Raw genomic sequence first — 23,743 nt, forward strand, 5'->3', positions numbered from 1 at the left:
TATATATATAAATGGTTGTATTAACAACATCTAGACACCATAGCTGGGTGAGGCAGGTTGGTCACTGCACGGGTCCCCCTTAATATAATCCATAAATTCACACTTTGGTCTCTGAATTTGGCCATCTTTGTTTTTGCCCAGAAACAGATTGCTTCCGTAGTCAACCAAATTCCTTATTCAGGTCTTGACCTTGGGTCAGATTGCCCCTGATGCCCTAAGATGCAATTGCGATGTGTGGGGTGGGTGGGGGTGGGGTAAGTTTAGTTCACTACTGCAAAAAGTCATAAAAGGGCAGGGAGAAAGAAAGGAGAATATTCTGCATGAACTTCTTACTGCGGCTATGCTAAGTGCCTCAGGAAGTGCCCTCCAGAGCCTTTGTAAGGAGTCAAAGGGCCCTGGGTGCAATGGTCAGCTGACTTTGGAGCAGAGAGAGGTAATGCTGAGGTGTCAATTTGGAGAGAGGATTAGCATTTGAATGACAGAAGCCTGACTAAAAGACTTTCTGGACCTTTCCTGGCAGACTAAGGAGTGAGCAGCTCTGAGCTCCTCCGGGCCAGGGGAAAGGCTTGAGAAGCAGTGGTGAGGACTGCGTTGATTTCCTATGCAAATTAGATTTCTTCAGGATGCGCTATGTATCTACCAACAGCACAGTATGTCCCAGTGCATGCAGAGAGGGCTGGAAAAGCCTTTAAATAATCACCAAGATACCACCCTTCAGAAGAATGGCATCTGGCCAAGTCTCAGAGGCCAAAAGGATTCAAACCACCTGTTCGACTTCTCTGTGGTTCCTCTGGGGACCAGAATGAGCATTGGATCTTTTCGAAACGTTCACACAGTCTGCCATGCCCTCACCCTCAGGAACCCATTGACATCTAATGATCTCTTCAAGAGTCACTGTGCCCACAGTGTCATCTTCTGCCCTTGGCTTCAGCCTTAGATGCCCAGATGGAAAGAAGTCTGGTGTTAACGCTCTCCATCCGGACCTGAAAGACCCAACAAGCCCCCCACCTGCTTGCAATACTTCAGGAAGCTCACTCTGGATGCTGGATGGAGAACAGAGACACAGAGCAGTAAGTAGGCAGTGGTTGCCTAGACTAGATGGTGGCTATGAAGTTGTTGTGGGTTGAACTCTGTCCCCCCAAAACCAAAACGTGGAAGTCCTCACCCTCAGTACTTCAGAATGTGACCTCATTTGGGTCAAATGGCGTCACTACCTATGGAATTATCAGTTAAGTAGGGTGGGTCCCTACTCCAGCATGGCTGGTGCCCTTTTAAGAAGATGGCCCCAGGGAGATGGATGTGGAGGGGGGTGAAGCCACGTGAATACACAGGGAGAGACTGAGTGATGAGGTGCAAGCTGGGGGCTGCCAAGGATTGCCAGCAACCACCACAGGTCCGAAGAGGCACAGAAGGAGCCCCCTACAGCTTTCAGCGGTAGCATGGCCCCACTGACACCTTGATTTCAACCTCTAGTTTCTAGAATGTGAGACAATAAATTCCTGTAGTTTCAATCCAAAAAAAAAAAGTGCCATTGGTGTAGCCTGCTATAGATGGAATCATTTGACACACACTGGACACTAGAAAGGCCCTATTATCAAAGTCTAGGTCCTATGCCCTAGATTTCTAAATAATTCCTTGCTAGGCCAGCCCCTTCCTTATACGTTTTCTCTGCCCCAGACCACCTTAGGGGCCCTCCCCATTTCCCCAACATTCTCCAATAACAACACTTCACACACCCTACACTGAACTGGCAGGTTACTTCCCTGACTACAAACTCGCTGATGAATTCCTAGAGAGGAGGAGACAGATTGCATGCATCTCGGTCTGATGTGTAGGAAAGCAACGAATAAATGACCGAACAAAATGGATGAAGGGCTATCCAACAACTCTGTCCTTTTACAGATAAGACAGAGATGTGAATACATGAAGTGATGTGAGCAGAGCCAAGCCTGGAGACCAGTGTCTCCTGACCTTCCTTCCCTATACCACTGTCAGGGCTGGAGCTCCCCCCCACACACAAGGGCTGTAGCGGGCAACTGCTCTTCAGGGACTCAGGCTGATTTTCACACATGTAGTGGGGAAAGGATGTGCCCTGTCATACTGTCTGGTATTGGAGGAATTATGAGAAGAGGACAATCACCCAGGGGCAGGGCTGTGAGGGTAGGCTTGGGGAAAGTGCGGTTACAAAGGCTGAGTCAGAGGGAGTCAGCTGATTGTGGGGTTTCAGAGCTCACACTTTATTTACAAACTGGGTTGGAATCCTGGCTCTGCCCCTTACCGGTTTTGAGACCTCAGGCAAATCATTTTACTCTCTGTGCTTCATTTGCCAAACCTACTTCGAAGGGCTATTATGGGGGTGCCTGAGTGGCGCAGTCGTTAAGCATCTGCCTTCAGCTCAGGGCGTGATCCCAGTGTTCTGGGATCGAGCCCCACATCGGGCTTCTCCGCTAGGAGCCTGCTTCTTCTTCTCCCACTCCCTCTGCTTGTGTTCCCTCTCTCACTGTCTGTCTCTCTCTGTCAAATAAATAAATAAAAATCTTTAAAAAAAACAAAAACAAAACAAAAACAAAAAAAAAAACAACAAAGGGCTATTATGAAGGTTACATGAAGGAATATACGGAAAGTGCTTAGAATGGTACCTGGCAGTTAGTTAATACTGGAATTGTGCTGGCTATTACTTTTATTATTATGAGAGATTTGAACTTATGGAGGGGGGGGTTGGGATATATGAAAATCACAAATTATACCCATGATCTTAACTATAAAAGGTATAAATATACATTCAGATATGGCATAGGGAAAAAAAAACAAATACACTAAAATGTTTGAGTAGTGGCTTTGTTGTTATTTTCTTATTTACCTTTTTATATATTTGTCATATTTTCTAGAATGATCATGTATTATTTTATAACCTTTTGAGTTATTGAATTTAAGTCTCAAATTATAAAGCAGCATCCATTTCTACTGGAGGAAAACTATCAATTCTGCAATTGATTTACTTTAGTTTTGCCAAATAGAATGAGACACTAACACCGCACAGTTAATCGTTATATGTCTATTAGAAGAGCTCAGTGGGTGTAGCAACATATGCAGAGAGGAAAAGTTAATTATACAGAGACAAAGATTCACTTATCAGCACAAAATTCCTCCCTTAAATAAAGTTGCTGAGCTAGACATTCAGGCAGAAACTATTGGGATTTGATCATTCCTTTCCTTCCTCCAGTGAGTCTACATTTTTGTCTTCTTTGTGAGTCCCAAGGTAAACACAAACACCAGGAAATGGTTTAATTCATGTAACTAAACGGTAAATCCTTCACATTTAATTTACTGTCTCTTTAAGCAGCTATTTGCAACAAAGGACACTGGCATAAAAAGTTTGTGCCGGAAATAGTAAACATCAGTGTAGTTATTTCTAGGCTAATGAATGCCAATCCCAAATGAAAACAGAAGAGGTGAACTTGTGCCTTTGAATGTCTCCGTTCCCTTTGCCACTTTGGATCCCTCCAACACTTGAATTTTACTACAACTATTGGCCTTTACAAGCCAATACCAATATCGGCACTGGGCTCACTGCAATTCTGTTCACAACTTCAATGAATTGTGTCCATCCAACACAATTCAAGATACATCATTTATATCAAGTCAGCATGGCATTAAAATCCACCGTGCTTGCAAATGAGCTTATGACTGTGGATACAAGCGTGTGCGCATGCGCGCGTGCACACACACACACACACACACACACACACACACTATGCTCTGGGCTTATTAATAGTATACTTCCTCTGCAGTTTGCTTCAAGGAAGGGCTAAGAATGAACTTGCCTGACATATTATAATACAAACATTTTTTGTTTTGTAGGACCGTAGATACAGAAGAGGTCACGGTTCCATTAATATCACCAGTAAAACCACTTACTACTCCCATAGGACACATTTGTCTTTGTCACAAAATTAAAAATGACTTCTGAACCCAGCCAGCACTGCAGAGTGGTTTCCTGAGACCAAATTGGCTGGTTGTTGAGCAAGGAAGAGCTGCTCCAAAGATTGTCGGTGCACTGGCAGCACAGACACACTGTCACCAGGGACTCGTGCCAGCACACAGCTAGGCAGAGGGCACGCCACCCTCCCCTCTCTGAACTCCTAGAGCTCAAAGCAGTGACAGGAAACTGGGCACAGAATGTGAGGTGTTCTCCTCCAACGGCAGTATTGGGGCTCAGCCACAGGGAAGATCAAACAGAGACCCTTGCTCTGAGTGGTATTACATCTATTTTTTAAATGTGTTTTTTTTTTCCTTTTGAAATCTGTACTCACTCTGGCATGTTAGGGCATGCAGACACAGAGGTCCCAGCATGCCACCCTCATTCCACGCCATTTCCCACCAGCATCACTTGGGCATTCTTGCATTGCATTCGGAAGCAAGTGAATGACCCAAAGAATTCAGGGAAGCTTTTCTGCTTTGAAAAGGAGTTCAAGAGTAAACACCTTATTTCCTAACACCTTCGTATTCCTCTGATTTTAATAAAAATTTTTTATTAAATTTTACCAATGAACCAACTCTCCTTCACTCATTTACAGTGCTCATCAAAGCCTATGAAAATTCAAAGTGGAGCTTGGAGTAACCATAAGAAAGCTGAAGTAGCTATACTAATATTAGATAAAATAGACTCTAAAACAAGAAACGTTACTAGAGATAAAGAGGGACATTTTATAATAAGAATAGGGTCAATCCATCAGGAAGCTATAATTATAAACACCTGCAACTAACAACACAGTAGCAAAATACATGAGGCAAAAGCTGGCAGAAATGACAGAAATAGACCACTCAACAACCACAGATGACGACTGCAATATCCAATTTCAATAGAACTAGACAGAAAATCAAAAATGAAATGGGGGCTTGAACAACACTAATAACCAGCGAGGCCCAACGGACACCTATAAGAGACCCCAGCCATCACAGCTGGATATGCACTCTTCTCAAGTGTACGTGGAACATTCTCTAGGATAAACTGTATGCTAGACCACAAACATCAACAAATTTAAAAGGATAGAAATAATACAAAGAGTATTCTCTAACTACGGTGGAATGAAAACAGAAATTGATAACAGCAAGAAACTCGGGAGGCCCACATATTAAAGAAAACCCTCCTAACTAGTGAATGAAACAAAGAAAACTCAAAAGCGAAATGAGAAAACAGATGAATGAAAATGGAGACATTGTATTCCAAAACTTATGGGGTGGAGCTGAAATTTATAGCTCTGCGGAGGGAAATTTATAGCTGTATGCCTACGCTGATAAAGGAGAGAGACCTCAAATCAATAACCCACTCTTCCACCTTAGAACTCTAGGGAAAGAACAGCAAACTAAACCTAAAGGAAGCAGGAGGGAGGAAAGAATAAAGATTAGAGTAGAAATGAATGAAGTAGAGAACAGAAAAACAATAGAGAAAAATTTGTGAAACCAAAAGCTAGTTCTTTGAAAAGATGAACAAATTGGATGGGGTGCCTGGGTGGCTCAGTCATTTAAGCATCTGCCTTTGGTTCACGTCATGATCCCCAAGTTCTGGAATCAAGCCCCACACTGGGCTCCCTGCTCAGCAGGGAGTCTGCTTCTCCCTCTTTTTCTGCCCCCCCCAACTCATGCTTGCTCGCTCTCTCTTTCATGTTTTCTCTCTCCAATAAATAAAATCTTAAAATAAAAAAAAGAACAAATTGGAAAACATTTAAACAGACAAGAAAAAAAGAGAGAAGACAAATTAATAAATCAGAGATGAAACAGCAGACATTACTACCAGCATTACTAAAATAAAAAGCATTATAAAGGAATATTGTAATTATGTACCAATAAGTTAGATAACCTGAAATGGACAGGTTCCTAGAAAGACATAAACTACTGAAACAAGACTAAATCAACAAGAAACAGACAACCCAAATAGACCTATAATAAGTAAAGAGATTGAATGAGTAACCAAAACACAACCCACAAAGAAAAGTCCAGGCCCAGATGGCAAATGAATTCTATCAAACATTTAAATAACTAATACCTATTCTTCAAAAACTGTTCTACAACAGAAGGGAAAACTTTCCAATTCATTCTGAGGGCAGTGTTACCCTGATACCAAAACCAAAGACATCACAAGGAAACCACAGATCAATATCTTTTTGTGAGTGTGGATACAACAAAGCTCAACAAAACACTAGCAAACTGAATACATATAAAAAGAATGATATACCATGACTGAGTGGGATTTGTTCCAGGCATGCAAGATTGGCTTAACATCCAAAAATCAATGTCATTAATATACCATATCAATAGAAGAAAAATCAAAAGGCATACAATCATTTCAATAGATGCAGTGAAAGCATTTAACAAAATCCAAACCCCTTTCATGATAAAAACACTCAACAAACGAGAAATAGAAGGGAACTTCCTCAACTTTTTAAGGAAATCTACAAAAAAACCCCAAAAAACAAAACACAAACAAAAAAAGCCCACCCTAACAGCTAATGTCATACTAATGATGAAATACTGGATGCTTTCTCTTCAAGATTAGCAGCAAGACGAGGTCGTCCACTGTGCTACCTCCATTCAACATTATACTAGAGGCTCCGTGGCTATCGCGAATAACGCAATAAACATTCTAGCCAGCACAATTAGGCAAGAAGAAGAGATAAAAGACATCCAGATTTGAAAAGAAGAGGTAAGATTTTCTCTTTTTTTAAGATGACATAATCTTGTTATAGAAAATCCTAAGGAATTCACTAAAAAAACAAAACCAACAAAAAAAAAACCTATTAGAACTAGTAAATAAGTTCAACAAGATTGCAAGATCCAATAACAATATACAAAAGTGAATTATATTTCTATGTACTTGCAGTAAGCAATCTGAAAATGCAATTAAGCAAGCAATTCTATTTATAACAGCCATCAAAAAGAAAACAGTACTTAGGAACACATTCAACACAAGAAGTGTTAAAGTTATACTTTGAAACTACAAAAACATTATGGAAAGAAATTTAAAGATATAAATAAATTTAAAAATATCTCATGTTCATGGATTTGATGACTTGACATTGTTAAGATGGCAATGCTCACTAAATTGATCTGTAGTTTCCATGCAATCCCTGTCGGCATCTCAGCTGACCTGACAAGCTGATTCTAAACTTCAAAATTGCCAAGGACACAGAATAGCCAAAACAATTTTGAAAAAGAAAAAGAAAGTTGGAAGACTTACACTACTCAATTTCATAAGTTACTACAAAAACTATAAGCAACAGTGATTAAGACAGTATGGTACTGGCATAAGGACAGACACATAGATCAATGGACTAGAACTAAGAATCCAGAAATAAGCCCGTGAGTCTACGGTCAGTTGATTTTTTTTTTTTTAAGATTTTATTTATTTATTCGACAGAGAGAGACAGCCAGAAAGAGAGGGAACATAAGCAGGAGGAGTAGGAGAGGAAGAAGCAGGCTCATAGCGGAGGAGCCCGATGTGGGGCTCAATCCCATAATGCCGGGATCACGCCCTGATCCGAAGGCAGACGATTAACTACTGAGCCACCCAGGTGCCCCTATGGTCGGTTGATTTTTGACAAACATGCCAAGATCATTCGATGGGAAAAGAATACTTATTCAACAAATGGTGCCGGATTAACTTCATGTGCAAAAGAATGAAGCTGGACCTTTCTATCACACCCTAAACAAACATTAACTCAAAATGGATCAAAGACCTAAATGTAAGAACTAAAATTACAGAACTCTTGAAAGAAGCCCTTGAGGTAAATCTTCATGATCTCAGATTTGGCACTGGGTTCTTACTATGATACAAGCAACAAAAGAAAAAAATAGATCCACTGGAGTTTATCAAAATTTAAAACTTTCTGTTATAAGCAAACAATGAATCATGGAACACTACATCAAAAACTAAGGATGTACTGTATGGTGACTAACATGACACAATAAAAAGTTTTTTAAAAATTTAAAACTTTCATTCTTCAAAGAATACTATCAAGAAAGTGAAAAGAACCCACGGAATGGGAGAAAATATTTGCAAATTATGTATCTGATAAGGGACTTGTATCTAGAATATAATTATATAAACCTAGAATATATTAAAATCTAGACACATATACGTAGCTATAACATGTGTCACCACACTATATATCTAGATGATATTAAATATTTAAATAGATAAGTATATAAAATATATTAATATATAATATTAATAAAAAATTGAGGAACTCTTACAACTCATAATAAAGACAATTAGCCCAATTAAAAACTGGGAAAAGGCTCTGAGTAGACCTTTCTCCAAAGAAGATACACAAATGCCCAATAAGCGTGTGAACAGACCCTCAACATCATGAGTCATCAGGGAAATACAAATCCACACTACAATGAGATACTGCCTCACACCCAACTGGATAGCTATAATAGTGATGATAATAATAATAATAATAATAATAATAATAATAAATGAAAACCCACAATAACAAGCACTGGCAAGGATCTGGAAAAATTGGGACCCTCATACACTGTTGATAGGAATGTAAAATGGTGCAACCACTTTGGAAAACAGTCTGGCATTTCTTCAAATGGTTAAACATTGGGTTACCATAGGATCCCGCAATTCCTCCACTAGGAATCTACCCAAGAAAATGGCAACTTACATCCACACAAAACTTACACACAAACGTCCTAGCCAAAAGGTGGGAACAACTCAAATGTCCATCTACTGATAAACGGATAACTCAAATGTGGTAGATCCATACAGTGGAATATCGTCCAGCAACGAAAAGGAATGAAGTGCTATTATGTGGTACAACACGACATGGATAAACTTCGAAACATGCTGCATGAAAAAGCCCAGCATATATTTATATGTTTAATAATATAATACTACATATCTTATTCTATTTATATGAAATATCCAGAACAGGCGAATCTATAGGGACAGAAAATAAATTAGTGGTGGCTTGGGGCTGGAGGGTAGGATGGATGGTCAGAGTGTATAGGGGTTCTTTTTGAGATAATGAAATGTTCTAAAACTGACAGTGCTAATGGCTGCATATATCTGTCAGTATGTTGAAAACTATTACAGGGTACACTTTTAAATGGGTGAATTGTATGGTATATAAATTGTATCTCAAAAACTTGCTTTGCAAAAAACCAGAACTTTGGGCTCGTCGAAACGGTGACGCACTATTGTCTGAGCTGGAATAGTTCCTGGAGATCTCCAGGGCAAACTCTTCATGGGATGAGTCCTTGCGACCTTTTCTTCCACTCCCCTTTGCATCCGGGTGGGGTACTCATGAAAAATGGAATTTTCCCCTGTGCAAAGTCATCCTGACTGTAAATATGTCCCTCTGCACCCCTTGGCAGCCCCAGGTTAGCGGGGAGCACAGCAAAACCTCTTGGCCTTCGTTTAGAGAAGTCACGCGACTAACATGCCTGAGGAAGGTAGTCCGCACCTGAATATACAATTAAGCATTAACTAGTGAGGTATCCCGATTTTCCAAATGAGTATCATAAAACCTCAGCTGCAGTGTACCACCAACCGTAAACATATAATCACAGTTACCACTACTGGTGGCTGGGCATCCAGATTCAGAAGTGAGAAAAATCTTGGGGTGGCTGACCTGGGAATATGAGCGGCCAGCTTCTGCCATCTAGACAGATACGGTGCACAAATACTTCTGCTCGAGCAAGGCAAAGAGAGAAAGGTCAGCATGTCCCAGACTCAAGATGCTATCCCGAAATTAAAAATTTTAAAAATGTATTATTTGTGTGGTACAAAATAAGAGCTGCCTTCTTTTTGCAAAAGCTCGTTCCTGACAACCTTTCTTCAGCAGAGAAACATGAAGTTTTGCCTTGTCTCGCTTTGAAGCCCCACCGGCCCAATTACAAGAGCTAACTGAATAGGAAGGGAGGAGAAAAGGACAAGAGTTAGAAAAGAGAGAAGAAAACACAGATGACGGTCCACCCTCACTCCCTCCTCTTGCATCTTTTATGAACTTGCTCCTTGAAACACGGGCAGCTAGCGGCAGATCAGGGTAACCAACCCTCTCAGCCCCGTGTCCAGCAAAGGCTGAGCACGTGGGAGACAGTCGGCTGATGTTGATGGAGAGATAGCAGGTGAAGGAAGAAAAAAGGTGAAATCAGGATGTATTATATACCCAGCGCTGTGCATAAAGCATAGTCTGTGAACTCAAGGTCCTTCTACTATAGTCCGGCTCTCTGGTCAGTACATATACTCCCCCCCATAGGAATTTTCAGATTGATTAGAAGAAAAAGTAAGTACTAAATGTTGCCTTAAAGGAGAAGAAGAAGATCATTTTTAAAAAAATGACGGCTAAGATCTAAATAAGTTAGTTGATTATCTAAACAAGAGTGCAGTGCTGTGTAGACAGTAAGCTTGGCTACACTGTAAGATCCAGGAAGGTAGAGAAGGTCTCAGGCATTCTGCGTGCCCTGGAAACTCGCTGACTGGGTGTTCACGCAAAGTTGCTTAGTTGAATGACCTCAGTCAGCTCTTGATCCTGAGGACCCAAAGCATCTCAAAAAGAAAAGAAAAAGAGAAAGACAGGAAGGAAGGTAAGAAGGAAGAGAGGACGAGTGGGAAAGGAAGGTGGTAGGATGCATGGATGGAAAGGAGGAAAGATAGATGGAAAGATGGAAGGAAGGAAAAACAGAAGAAAGGATGGATGGAAAGATGGAAGGAAGGCAAGATGGAGGGAAGGAAGGTAAAATGGAAGGAAGGACGGACGGACAGACAGCAGGAAGGAGGGAAAAAAGGAAACAAAGCAGAAATGAGGAGAAAGGAGAGGAAGAAGCAAGGAGATCTGAAGGACTATTGTAACTCTTCCTTTACTGCCGAGATTTTGGCCATGTCCCAAGACCTATTATTTCCAGTTCTGCCTCAGAATCATCAAATTGTAAAACTGTTAAGAGGCTTTTATGATATCCTAACACTGTCTCTCATGTTACAGAAGAGAAAACTGAGGCACAGAGAGAAGGGGCACGGGAATAATATGAATGGCTGAGCCAAAACTGAATTCAGGTTTCCTGATTCTAGACCATTCTCTTCTCCACCACCCTAAAATCTGGCCCTGACCCTCCTGAATGACTCGGGAGCAACACCACCTTCAAATATCCGCACCCCCCCCCATGGGAGAAATGGTGGCACAGACACAGGGGTAGCATGGTCTTCTGACAGAACTTAGAAATATAGAACAGACTGATAAGTAATTCTCACTGTTGGAATTGAGCTGAGCTCTGTCTGCTATTAGTGCCAGTGATGCCTTGTGGTCTCTGTGAGAGCCCCCTCCTGACTGAGAGCAGCCAAACCAGAGAAAGTCCTGTTTCTTGGAGACTAGAGATGGAATTCTTTCCAAGGGACAGTCGTGAGTACAGGGGCACCTGGTTCACACTCTTCCCCAGCCGGCACACGGGTTCTCCTAGGGAGCAGCTCTCAGGCAAACATTCCTTCCAGAGTCCTGGGGAGTCGGGAGCCAGGGTTCCGTTCAGGTCCTGCACAGACGACTTGTGCCACCCCAGGACTCTCTGGGGCTCAGCTTCCTCATCCAGAAAGCGCAGTAAGCACTTTCCTATTCCCAGACTTACGATTTGTCATGCATTCACTTGGAATGTTCACTCTGGGCATGGCATGCTGACATCCCTCTGGGGGCCGGGCACGGAAGGCAAATGAGGGGAGCAGCAGGATGAGAGACGGTGAGAAGGCTGGCAGTTGAGAGTGTGGGGACCAGGTCTGGAAGAGGCAATTCTTGCTTGTGGCAGCCAGTTGTTGCCAAGTGGAATAGCGGCCAATATGGCTAATTTCCAGTTTTTAAAGATAAGTAGGGAATCAGGTTTTTATGTGAACTCCTCCAATTATTAAATATTGGCAGCCAAAAGCACTCTGCCTGCCAATCAAAACGTATGGCAGCTGAAGCTGGCCCACACGCTTCCAGTTTGCAGTCCTGCACCACGCTCCGCCTTCCTCCACTGCATTTCATACTGCACACAAAACTCCGAGGGGGTTGGGGCAGAAGCCCTGGCAAGGCCGTGTTGGAAAGAGTGGGGGCTTCGGAGTCACCCAGACCTGGGTCCAAAGCTTGCCTCGATAACTTACAAACTATGCAACCTTGAGCACAGTATTAAATTTCGCCAACTTTTCTGTAAAAGGAGGTTTATAATGGAATTTATTCCATTGCGTTGTTAGGATGAAATGAGATGATATATGTAATGAATCTGAGCCAGATATCAATAAATGAGAGCAACACACACCAAGTCCTAAATGAATCCCAACAGGGGGGAAGACCCTGAGGGATCATCTCATCCAGACCCACCAAGCTAGCACCTGTCCTATGTTTGAATACCCAGACACATGGGGAACTCACCAGGTCCCAAGACAGTTCATTCTGGATAGCTTTAGATGTTAGAAAGCATTTCCTTCCATCAAACTGCAACGCCTATCTTGACTTCTTTCATTGTTAGAAGGCACTTCGGCCATCTAGGTTCATAAAGAAGAAGCTTAGTCTCTCCTTCATATAAGAAAACTGTGAGAGACCATTCTACAGTGTTTCCGGTTTTCCCACCCAATTCTTTACTTCTTTAAACATTTCAGTTCCTTTCTTTGTTTGTTCCTCGTCAATGGAGATAATAAAGTCATCTAATTATTTGATAATCACAACCCTATGAGGCAGGTGCCCATTTACAGATGGTGAAAATGAAGTTTAGAGGAGTTGAGCAATTTGCTAGGAATTCCCGTCTTTGCTGTTCGTCTTGAAGTGTAAACGAAACGGTAAGACCGGCACCACCTTTATTCTGAATGCGATGTACTTATTAACGCAGTCCGAGATTGGATTGGTTGCCTTGGCCGACGTGAGTCTCTGTCAGGTGTGCTCGCTCAGCCACAGCCTCCCCCTGGATGGTCCCAGGGCAGTTAGTGGGTTTTGTAAGCCAAAGGTAGTCCTTTACACTTCCTCCTGTCAAATCTCATTTTGTTAATCCCAGTTCACTGTTTAAGTCAGGTGGAAATTTTTTGGATCGTGATTCGGCCACAGGATAGGTGAGTTTTGGCCCCAGATTTTGCTCATTTGCTCAGCGTGCCCTCAATGGCCTCATTAAAGTCCAGGAGATGAGGTGAGGCTAATGTAACTGAAAAACCCCATGTTTCTTTCTTTCATTTAGCAAACATTCTTGAGCACCTCCTATGTATGGGACCCGGTGCTGGAGCTAACACGGTCCGCCCTGGTCATCCCACAGCCTGGGAGAGGTGAGTTGTGTGTGAAAGGGGGAGGGCAGCAGAAGAAACACCAAACCTAGTTTGGGGGAGCCTGCGGAGGTGATGTTTAACTTGAGACCTGAAAAGTAAGCGTAAGCTGGTGAAGAAGAGCTGGAGGGAGGTGTGGCGGACAAGCATCCCAGGCAGAGTGTCCCTAGTCTATGTTTCTCTTACTGCTTTTTCCCATAGTGCTTCGCAATTGGTTCACTGTAACAGATTTCATTTGCCACAACTGCAGATGCCTTGAGAGTTAAGGGTATCATCTCTGTCATTTCTATTCTGCCCAGCATCGTGCCTTTCACACAAAGAATTTCTTGCTGATCGATCTTGCCAAGTAAAGGCACAGCATTATGTCTACCATCTCATTTAATCTCCTGACAACCCCGAGAACTAGTCCTCTGCTCATTTTATAGGTGAGGAAGCCAAGGCTCAGAAGTTGATCATACTAACAGCAGTAGCCGTCACAGAAACATTCACACAGTTACGAACTCCTGACCATTAGAGGTGGTGAAGGGCAAGAACTTTGTCGCCCTCTCTACTCTGTATTAGTTATAGGACTCCTTACGTGAGCAAGTCACTTAACCTTTCTGTGAAATAGAAAATGACAGCACTATTCAGAGCCCTGTGGAGGAAATGCAAACCATTACCTTATGCAAAGTGCTTCCCGTGGTGTCCAGCAGAGTGAGACCTCAGTGTTAACCTTTATTCTTACTAAGGAATTTGTACGAAGTCAAAGACCTAGCATGTATCAGAACAGGGATTTAAACCTAATCTGAACCAGATCACATGATCTCAACTACAGCTCGCTGGTTGACATTTGATAAGGGAAGGCAGGATGTCTATGGTTTTAATAAGTCACCAATTTATCTGTGAGCCAAGACGATGCCAAGGTAACCCGGCAAAATGCCTCAGACGACAAAACAACGAGTATTTTAAATAGTAAAGGAAAACGAAAGAGGTTCAGAACCGCAAGGGCCATAAAGATCAAAACAGATCTTCTCTGGGTCTCCAGGCAGGGCAGGCGTTTCATTATCATCATTAAAGAAAGTTACAAAATGTCAGCAACTCAAAGTCTTTTCAGCTTAAGGGGATTTCTCCTGAAAAAGTCCCTTGCTCATTCTTCTTAAAAGATGACTTAAAGGAGATTTTTAAAAATCCTTAAAGCCATAAAACTTTGATGTACTGCTCTTCACACTTCTTGATTGTAGAAGGAAAATGAGGGGGTCTGGTCAATCTTATTGCCTTTGGACTTCACTGCCATCTTGAGATTTCACGATTGTACCTCAGTCGTTAACTTCTCAAAGTCTTCGGTTGTGTCCAAATGGCTCATTCAAGACTATGTTCATTCTGATTATTTTTTAGTATTTATGTAGTTGTACTCAATGCTGTGTGACATACAATTGTATGGCAAAGTTTAGTCAGCTGGCATGCCAAAGTTTTCTGGCATTTTGGCATGCCAAAATTCCCTAGGGAGCCTAGGGAGAGTCAGAAAATGCTCTCTTTCTGAGGGAAGGGCCGGGACATTTGGCAGGTACCATCAAGAGCTAAGCTTGAATTCCTGGAATATGCTAGGTGAACACAAGATCTGCGGCAGGGACCAAGCAAAGAAAATGCAATGCTCCCAGTCAACAAATCTACCAAAGGAGTGGCTTCCATCCCAACCACACGTGTTTTCTATGGCCAAAGACTCTTGGTATCTAATGACAAAATGTTTCTAGAAAGGAAATATGAAATGGCAGGGCTTGAAGATACCAAGAAGGTCTTCTATCAAATTTTCACAGTGCTGGAAAGGACAATGGATAAGAGTTAAGTTACTCTTCTCTCAACTCTCGCCATGTGGTCCTAATCAGCTGTCTCCAGTGACGGATAGAATGGATAATCTCCTTCATGCTTGCACCCAGAGGGAGTACAGAGCTGGGAGGCAGAGGGGTCTGTTTCCCAAGGAAAAATCTGCCATTCCAATCAACAGTGACATCAGTGTATATTTTAAATCCTAGAAATGTTTCTTTCCCCTTTTATACAACTTCATCAAAATGAAAAAAAAAAAAAAAAAACAAAAAAACCCCAGCCCAGCAAAACTTGACCTTGCACTAAATTTCTGATGAAGCTATATGCAGAGACAGGACAGAGTATTCCTAGGTACTCTTTATAGAAGATCATTTGTAGTAAAATTCTGGAAATGCAGATCAGCTTCAGACTGCTGCTGCTTTGGGAAGCCCACCTGGGTTTCCAAAGGCTCAGAGTCCAAACTCTGTTCACCTCAATGTGTTCATCTGTCTCCTGAGCAAATACATCAGGCAACGATGTAAGAAGAATAAGAAACACGATTCATCAGCCGACCTGGCTGCATTCGTTGCTCCTAGTCCTGCAAGATGACTCCTAAGTTTTCTTTGAGACAACTGTGCGCTCGGGAGACTACTAGGGCAGGAATCATAGACCGCCCCCAAGACCAAAACTTTGGAAAGCCATTCTTACTGAAAGATGCCATGCTAGAATAAACTCAAGTTTCAGAAAATGAGGGGCAGGAGCCATAGGTGAGGGATAGAGATGAAGTGAGTAAGGGAGGCGAGGGGAGAAGCCCTTCGGATGGGTGGGGGAGGGGAGAAAGAACACATGCTGAAAACTGACGTTTAAAAAAACTGGAGATGACTCTAGACATTAATCTAGCAATAACAGATAATGTCATAGATTTGCCAAGAAATCCAAACCTAAAGAATTCAGCCAACTAGCGTGGCTAAGAGTTCTGTTTTTGTTTTTTTAAATTGGTTTCTAATTTTCTTTCTTCCTACAAAATGTAAACTGTTTAAGCATCTTTTCCCTTGGAGGAGAATTTTGATGAACAGAAACAGTATTTTCTCTCTAAAGTTTCACGAAAATATGAGGGCGGTTGCACGGAAATGTTCTTGGAAGCTTCGAGAGTCCGTTCAGCTGCGCGATGCCCTCCCTGCCCATCACGGCTCTGAGCTGAGCCGCGCGGTGCATCTGACCAGGCACCCAGCTGAAGCAATCCCAAGCACGAAGAGCCCCCTTCGTGTCAGGCCGGAGGACGAACATCCCTTGTGCAAGCCACCTTACAAATGCCGTCATCACTACAGCGCAAGAGAGGAAGCCGCGAGGTTCTCTAAGTGTATCTGCGTATCGTCACCGTTTTCATTGACGTCCCCCATTGTTATAATGGCTCTGCGGGGTTGAACTTGCCATACCAGGATGGCAAAGGAGGCAACAAACCCCAACTGCTCAGACATCACCCAGCTTGGCAGTGTCGACTGAGCATCTCGCGTGGGCCCTGCCGTGCACGAGACCGGGGAAGGCACCCGACGGAGGGCAGTGCTGGAACAGAACGTGCGGGCTTCGTGGAACATCAGCACGGTGCCCTCAGGAAGGACTGTTGGAGGAGTCCTCGTCACTCCCTAGAAAGACCCACTTGTGAACCACAGTTATTCTCTAAAAAAGTTAAGCCTGTGCATTTAAAAATGCTCAAAAATCTATTCTGAGTCATGGTCTTAGGCCACAGGGACTCCAAAATCCTAAGATCCCCTAACTTTGCTCTCTGTGCCTCCCACAGAACAAGCAACAGCAGGTGTGTAACACGTCCACAGACAGATTCCATCCGCCCACAGCACCTCCAGGGTCAGACCTATTGGTGGGAAGCAGGATTCCAGGAGTGTGGTGTGCAGGACCACACAGCCGCGGAGCAGACCCACCAACAGGAGGAGAGGGGTTACCTCCACTACTGAGCTCTCTGCACACCTCTGCTTCAGAAGCGAGGTGCAAAAAACACCATAGTGTGGGGCGCCTGGGGGGCTTAGTTGGTTCAGTGTCTGCCTTCGGCTCAGGTCATGACTTCAGGGTCCTGGGATTGAGCCCAGTGGGTCTGACAATTTTTCTTTCTTTCTTTCTTTCTTTCTTTCTTTCTTTCTTTCTTTCTTTCTTTCTTTCTTCTTTCTTTCTTTCTCTCTTTCTTTCTCTCTCTCTCTTTCTTTCTTTCTTTCTTTCTTTCTTCCCTAAAATTAAGCTGCTATGCCCATCTCATCAGTTTGACACAAATGAGAGAACCAATGGAGGAAAACTCAGTCAGGAAAATGCTCCAACCCATTTGCTTTCATAGATTCAGAGAGAAAAACAATCAGGTAAAGAGAAGCAAAAAAAAAAAAAAAGAGACGAGTTTCTCTTACAGGAAAGAGATAGAAGATATCCACCCAACGATAACACACACACACATCCATTTTGTTCCCTTTTCAATTATATATTTTTTCAAGAGAAGACATTATACTTTAAGGAGCCCTGAAAGGCTTGTTGTGGAGAGAGGAGGATTCAGGCTGGCTTCACAGTGTGGGGAGCTCAGCATGCTAAGTTCAAGGTCTTCCTAACTAAACCAGAGACGCTGACAAAATATTACATACTTCGGAGATGCCATTAAAACTCTCCTGCTCAGCGTTCTTATTTTATGGCCACAACTCATATATTACAATAATAATTTCAAAGAAATCCTCCAACTTTTAGGAAAGGCTGAGCTGGGGCCAATTCCTCATGTGCGTCAGAGGGTCAGAAAAGCCATGCAAGAGCATTCCTTCTCTGCAACGGGGACAAACACCACCTAAGCAGCCCTTACATTAGTCTTCATCCAGAAAGCTTTCTGTTCCGCAATTAGCAAAGCATCACGGAGTGCTTCACAATTTGTTTTTCTTTATGACCCAGAATTCTGTAGCTGTAACTATGGGGGGATGCCATTCATTTTACATAAGCAATTTTCTAAAAAGTATGTAGTATTTTTTCAGCTACTGCCATTCAACAGCCATGTATCAAGACCAAGCCAAGGGTATACCAAGAGAGAAGGACGACTGTCTTCACATCAATGTAATTTAGTGAGACAAAGCTGTACTTGGCAATGGGTACGAGCTTCCCGGATGCCCCTCCAGAATTCTGAGAGTCTCTGACTCCTCTCCCTCACCCACCACGACCCAACCACTCACGAGGGCCAGCTAAATCCCTCCAGCCCCCAACTTCTCTTTCCCCATGGCTCTCAGAGTGACCTTAGACTACCAGCTCTCCTGCATCAGTGCACACAGCAGCCCCATCCCTGATCTTCCCGCCTCTGCCTTGCCCTCTCTGGATCTCCTCTCACCACTGAGAATCTGAAAGGAAAAATCTGACTACCTTACTCGGCTAATACTTCTCCAGTCACTCCCCAGGTAGCCTCCATGTGAAGTGGATCTTAGGTTCTTCACTTGTAAAATAAAGAGAGGAATGCTTCATGGGGTTGTTGGGGGAATTAAATGGCATAATGTAAACAAAACCATTTGTTTAAACGAAACTTCTTACAAATGTAAGACGTTATTACATTAAAGGAAATTGTAATTTGCCAGACAATTCAGTAATTAAAGTGGTTAAATATAATTACTTGAATAATTAAATTGATGTAATGGATTATGTCAGAGGCTTGGTGGATTTATACAAGCTGTAATGCCAAAGTGGTGATGTTGATTTCTTTGTACACCACCTATCAGATGTTATGTCCGAATCAGTGCTCAGGTGGGAAATGTGCCTCTTACCCAGCAGGCAATCAACGATGTCTAGATGATACTTTGGTTATAATTCACATGCTATCTCTACACAGACAAAGCTATACAGCCCTGATTCTTTTCTTGGAACCCTATCAGACTATAAATCTACATCTTTTTCAAAAGATTTATCTAACACTGTTTCTCAACTTCGTGGGAAATCAAAGAGAAATGCCAATACATCCACGGATGCTTATCAGGGCAGAAACTCTCCAAACAGAACAATGAGCTCTAAAGTAAATATTCAGCAGTAATAAATACTTGATAAGCAGTCAGTACCTACTGAGTAATAGCAGCTGTGTATCAGGAACTGGTTGGAGTTTTATTAATCCTAGAGACAGTTCTGAGTCATCGGGGGACAAGTTTTGTGGCCCTGAATTAAATTAAACCTGCAATGTAGCAAGTATTCAATTAAAATGAAAGCATTTTCGGGGACCCTGGGTGGCTCAGTCTTGGTTAAGCATCTGCCTCCGGCTCACATCATGATCCCAGGGCCCTGGGATCGAGTTCCACATCGGAGCAGGGAGCCTGCTTCTCCCTCTGCCTCCTGCCTCTTCCTCTCTGCCTCTCTCTCTCTCTCTGTGTCTCTCATGGATAAATAAATAAAATCTTCAAAAAAAAAAAAAGACCAACTTTTTTCAAAGGATTGATACAATAATGGAAATATGAAATGCATAAAATGTTAGGCTATTTGAAAAAGTTACAGTTGCTTAATAAATTATATCACAGCTACCTTGGACTTCAGAAAAGTGGGTTTTGAGATCAACATCACTATCAGGAAAGACCACAAAACTGTCATTACCATTCAGAGTCCAGTTTAATAGGCATGTAGGAGGTAGCAGGTAAAGGTGAAAATAACTGAATATTATTTTTTATTTATTTTTTTTATAAAGATTTTATTTATTTATTTGACAGAGATAGAGACAGCCAGTGAGAGAGGGAACACAAGCAGGGGGAGTGGGAGAGGAAGAAGCAGGCTCATAGCGGAGGAGCCTGATGTGGGGCTCGATCCCACAACTCTGGGATCACGCCCTGAGCCGAAGGCAGATGCTTAACCGCTGTGCTACCCAGGCACCCCTGAACATTATTTTTTAGACAAAAAAAAAAGAGATGGTTTTGGGGGGGGGGTTGTTTTTTTTTTTTTTACTCATTTAAGTATTTGATTTGCAAGTCAGACTCTGATAAACCCACAGGAGAAAGTTTTATGAGAATTTTAGTATGAATGAATTTCCCCCCTTTCCCCTGGAGAGCTGGGAATAAAAGTGTTTTCTTTCCTTGGCCAGTGCCAGAAAGAACATAACATACTATGTGGAAGTAGAAAAAGAGAACAGATGGCTGAGTATAAGACTTTTTCCACCACTATCAAGCTTTGTGTCTGCTTTCTCCCTGAGCTGCAAAAGTACCTCTCTGGAAGTCTCTGTCCCTGCTCTGCACCTTTTCCACTCTGCCCCATTTCCTGCCTGCCACCCTCTCTTCCCTCCTATGGACATGGGCTGACTTCCCCAAGCCAAGATCCCAGGCCAACCTCTCCCTCTGACTTTGAAGTACACTGGCTACATTCCTATGATGACAAACTGCTAGTAAGTTGTTACCTACCCCCGCCCCCCGGCCCCCCTCCCCGGAAAAACACAGAATGTAAAAACAGGAGTTTGGAAGAACAGAATGCAGAAAAGCAGCTCAGTCTCAATCAAGCTGATAAAAGTTAAAAAAAGAAACTGTTCCTGGCAATATCACACAGCTGCTCCACTGTCTCCTAACAGAGGAACTCGGAGTCTGGAGCATCACGTGTTATGCTTGGGTAAAACACCGTCTAGTCGCCTTATTTCAAAAATTAAAGAATCCTGCCAAAACGTAATTCTGTTATTTTGCCTCCCATGCAAAGGCTCACCAGGAAGGAGACCCACCATACTGTATATTCAGGCTACTGACACTGGTAGTTGCTTGCTCTGTTTTGTTTTTTCACTTGATTTTGTGCATGAGGTGTCTACTAATTTTGCTTTGTGTTCTCTAGAGCCTTGGGGGGGGGTTTGTTGTTGTTGTTGTTTTTTAAAATCCCATTCAATGAGTTTTGGAAATTGGCTGGAACTGATAAACAGGAAAGAACAAAATGACAGGCCATTTGCCTTATTCTTTCTCGGGCATCTGTTTCTCCTGTCAATTGGTATTTCTTTAAGGGTTTTGCATTTCTTTCCTCTGAGTATCACTTCATATGTTCATTCTCCAAGGAGTGAAAAACAGTACCATAAAAACTATCATTGAAAAATGACTCATTTTTACCTATTGCCCTTTCTACTATATAATGATATGTGCCAGCTCTTATGTCATTATAATACTTGCTTAATGAACATGAAATAATACAACATTATCAACTGGAACCAATGCTGTAACATTCAAGGGACATGAGCAACATTATATCTATAAATTTAGTAGGAAGAACAATATTTTACAATTCTGACGTACAAGTGAATGCAGTTGTGCTAAAGGACAAAAAGAATCTTGTATTCTGTTTTGCTTTTCTAGATAATTAAGAAATAGAACTAAAATCTTGTCATTCATTTATTCATCCAGCTATGCTACATGCCAGTCACTATTCTAGGTGCTATGCATACAACTTTGAACGAAATAGACAAGAGTCTGTCCCTGCAGGGAACACATAATTGACTACCCATCCTTGAAAATCATGGTTGAAACTGACCCTCAAGAAATGCATTAAAAATGCATTCCACCAATTTCCAGGGCAGAAGCTCTTTCCTGGACTGTTTCCTTCATCACTAGGAATGACCACTTTCCAAGGGATCAGGATGGATTTATAACCCACTGCAAAGCGATAACAAATAGAATGTAGAAAATGGAAATCCTACCATTAATAAATATATAGACTGTAGATTCTGTTTTCTTCTCCTCTGAAGCAGGTATAGATAGATATTTGCAGCTATAGAAGCCAGTGTGGTTTGCCTGAGCCATGTTCAAGGTGAAAGTACTGCAGAACTGTTTGCCATTCCTTCCACAGGCAGATTTAGTGATGTTCAGCCTTTTGCTTTCCTTTCTCACTGTTTCAGGCAAAGACCATGAATGGGCTGCTTCCCCTCTGCAATCACAGATAAGAAAACAAAACACAGTTAGGGCTGGGGCCAGGTCCTAAGCAACCATTTCATTAGGAAGCGCTATTCTGAGGACCTTGAAATGCAGTCCTCTTCTTCTTTACAGAGAAGCAACACATTTAGAAAGCTTTTAAACAACTCGGAGAAATATGCAAAGATGTTCCTTCAGGGCATCCCTTCCCTGTTTCCCCTTGAGTGAGTTGAGTCTCTCCTTGTGCAGCTGGCTGGATACATAGGGCTTGCACTTGGCAGCTTATAAGCAACCACATACGTCCCCTCCCCGCCTTTGTTCTCTGAGAGGCGACCCTTCTACTCTGCCAGGGAATGATTTTGCCTTAGAAAAGGCAACCAGGGGCGCCTGGGTGGCACAGCGGTTAAGCGTCTGCCTTCGGCTCAGGGCGTGATCCCGGCGTTGTGGGATCGAGCCCCACATCAGGCTCCTCTGCTATGAGCCTGCCTCTTCCTCTCCCACTCCCCCTGCTTGTGTTCCCTTTCTCGCTGGCTGTCTCTGTCTCTGTCGAATAAATAAATAAAATCTTTAAAAAAAAAAAAAAAAAAAGAAAAGGCAACCAGGTTATCTCCAAACCAACACAGTCACTTACCTACATTTGAGATGCAGTGTCTGGCCTGCTTGCATGACGTGCTGGGTGCCTTTTAAACTCAGTTCAGGACCTTTTAATTTTGAACCTGAACTAGATCCTGGAAAACAAATTTTGGAAATGTATTATTTGCAAATTGCCTTCTCATTTTTTTTTAAGTCCTATCTTTGGGTGAAGGTAACTTTTAATCGTTAACTTACTTGGATCTGCAAAAAGGTACGTGTAATATTAAATTCTCTTAATTCACAAATTTTTTCTAGTCCAAGCCTTGTTCACAAATATTACATGTCCTATTTTCCCAAATGATTTAAATAATATCCAAACCCATTGATTTAGAACATTAATAGATTCAAACATGTTTCTAAATGCAACCATGTTAAGAATATAAAGTAACATTAAAAACTCTCAGGATTAAATGTCAGTGTCATTCAAAACTGAACTTCTACCATGGTGGACCATCTGGTCATACAGGCCTGGCTGATCTTCCTTTTCAAATACAAAGTATAGAAACTTCCTGGGTTCAAGACGTAGCTCAGTGATTAGTAAGGCCATTATATTTTGGGCAAATCATTTCTCTTTCTGAATCAGTTTCCTCTTTTGGAAAACCAATTATAGACCAAAATCAGTTTTAGAAGCCTTTTGGTTTGTCTTACATAAGTCCAAGTTCCCTATAATGGAAAGGAAAAAAGGGAACTATTCACCCCTACGTGACATTTGACAAGCATACTTCATGGGGAATGTTGTGAGATAATGAGATAAGCCAAGTGAAAGTGCCTGGAAATCTACACATCTCTGCACAACATGATAACAATATCCACCCTAGGGACTCTGTGCGACACTAGCTAAGCCACCTCTCCCTCCAGAGCTCAGTTCTCTCATCTGTAAAATGAGAGACCGGGCTAGATGACTTTGGATCTCTGACTCCATTTCTGACATTTCCAATCCCATGATCCTTGGAGCTACTGGTGTTATAGGTGGTGATCCTCTCCTGAAGCGGCATTGGGCATGGCCTCATCCCAATAAATACCAATCAGGATCTCTCCCACCTCTTCCTCCCCCCGCCCCCGCCCCCTGCACAGGCAGCTGCAGATGCCTAGCAGGAGATCAGGGGCCAAGGATTAGCGGGACAAGGGTAAGGGGACAGATATTCTTAGAAGTTAAGCCAATCTTGCAGCCAATCTTTGGGAATAC

The 23,743-nt window shown here is 42.4% G+C and overlaps 1 protein-coding gene across 4 annotated transcripts in view; it reads right to left on the reverse strand.

The window, feature by feature from the left end:
- Positions 1-23,743, reverse strand: part of FLT1 (fms related receptor tyrosine kinase 1) — a 173,939-nt gene that overhangs the window by 125,221 nt on the left and 24,975 nt on the right. For all 4 annotated transcript variants that reach the window (XM_011233822.3, XM_034665011.1, XM_019807152.2 and 1 more), the window contains exons 2-3: positions 22,556-22,652; positions 21,714-21,940 (exon numbers count right to left, since the gene is read on the reverse strand). In XM_011233822.3, coding sequence (XP_011232124.2) covers positions 21,714-21,940; positions 22,556-22,652 — 324 coding nt within the window. The remainder of the gene's footprint in view (positions 1-21,713; positions 21,941-22,555; positions 22,653-23,743) is intronic.

Source organism: Ailuropoda melanoleuca, chromosome 7 (assembly GCF_002007445.2).
Source record: "Ailuropoda melanoleuca isolate Jingjing chromosome 7, ASM200744v2, whole genome shotgun sequence".
Taxonomy (NCBI): domain Eukaryota; kingdom Metazoa; phylum Chordata; class Mammalia; order Carnivora; family Ursidae; genus Ailuropoda; species Ailuropoda melanoleuca.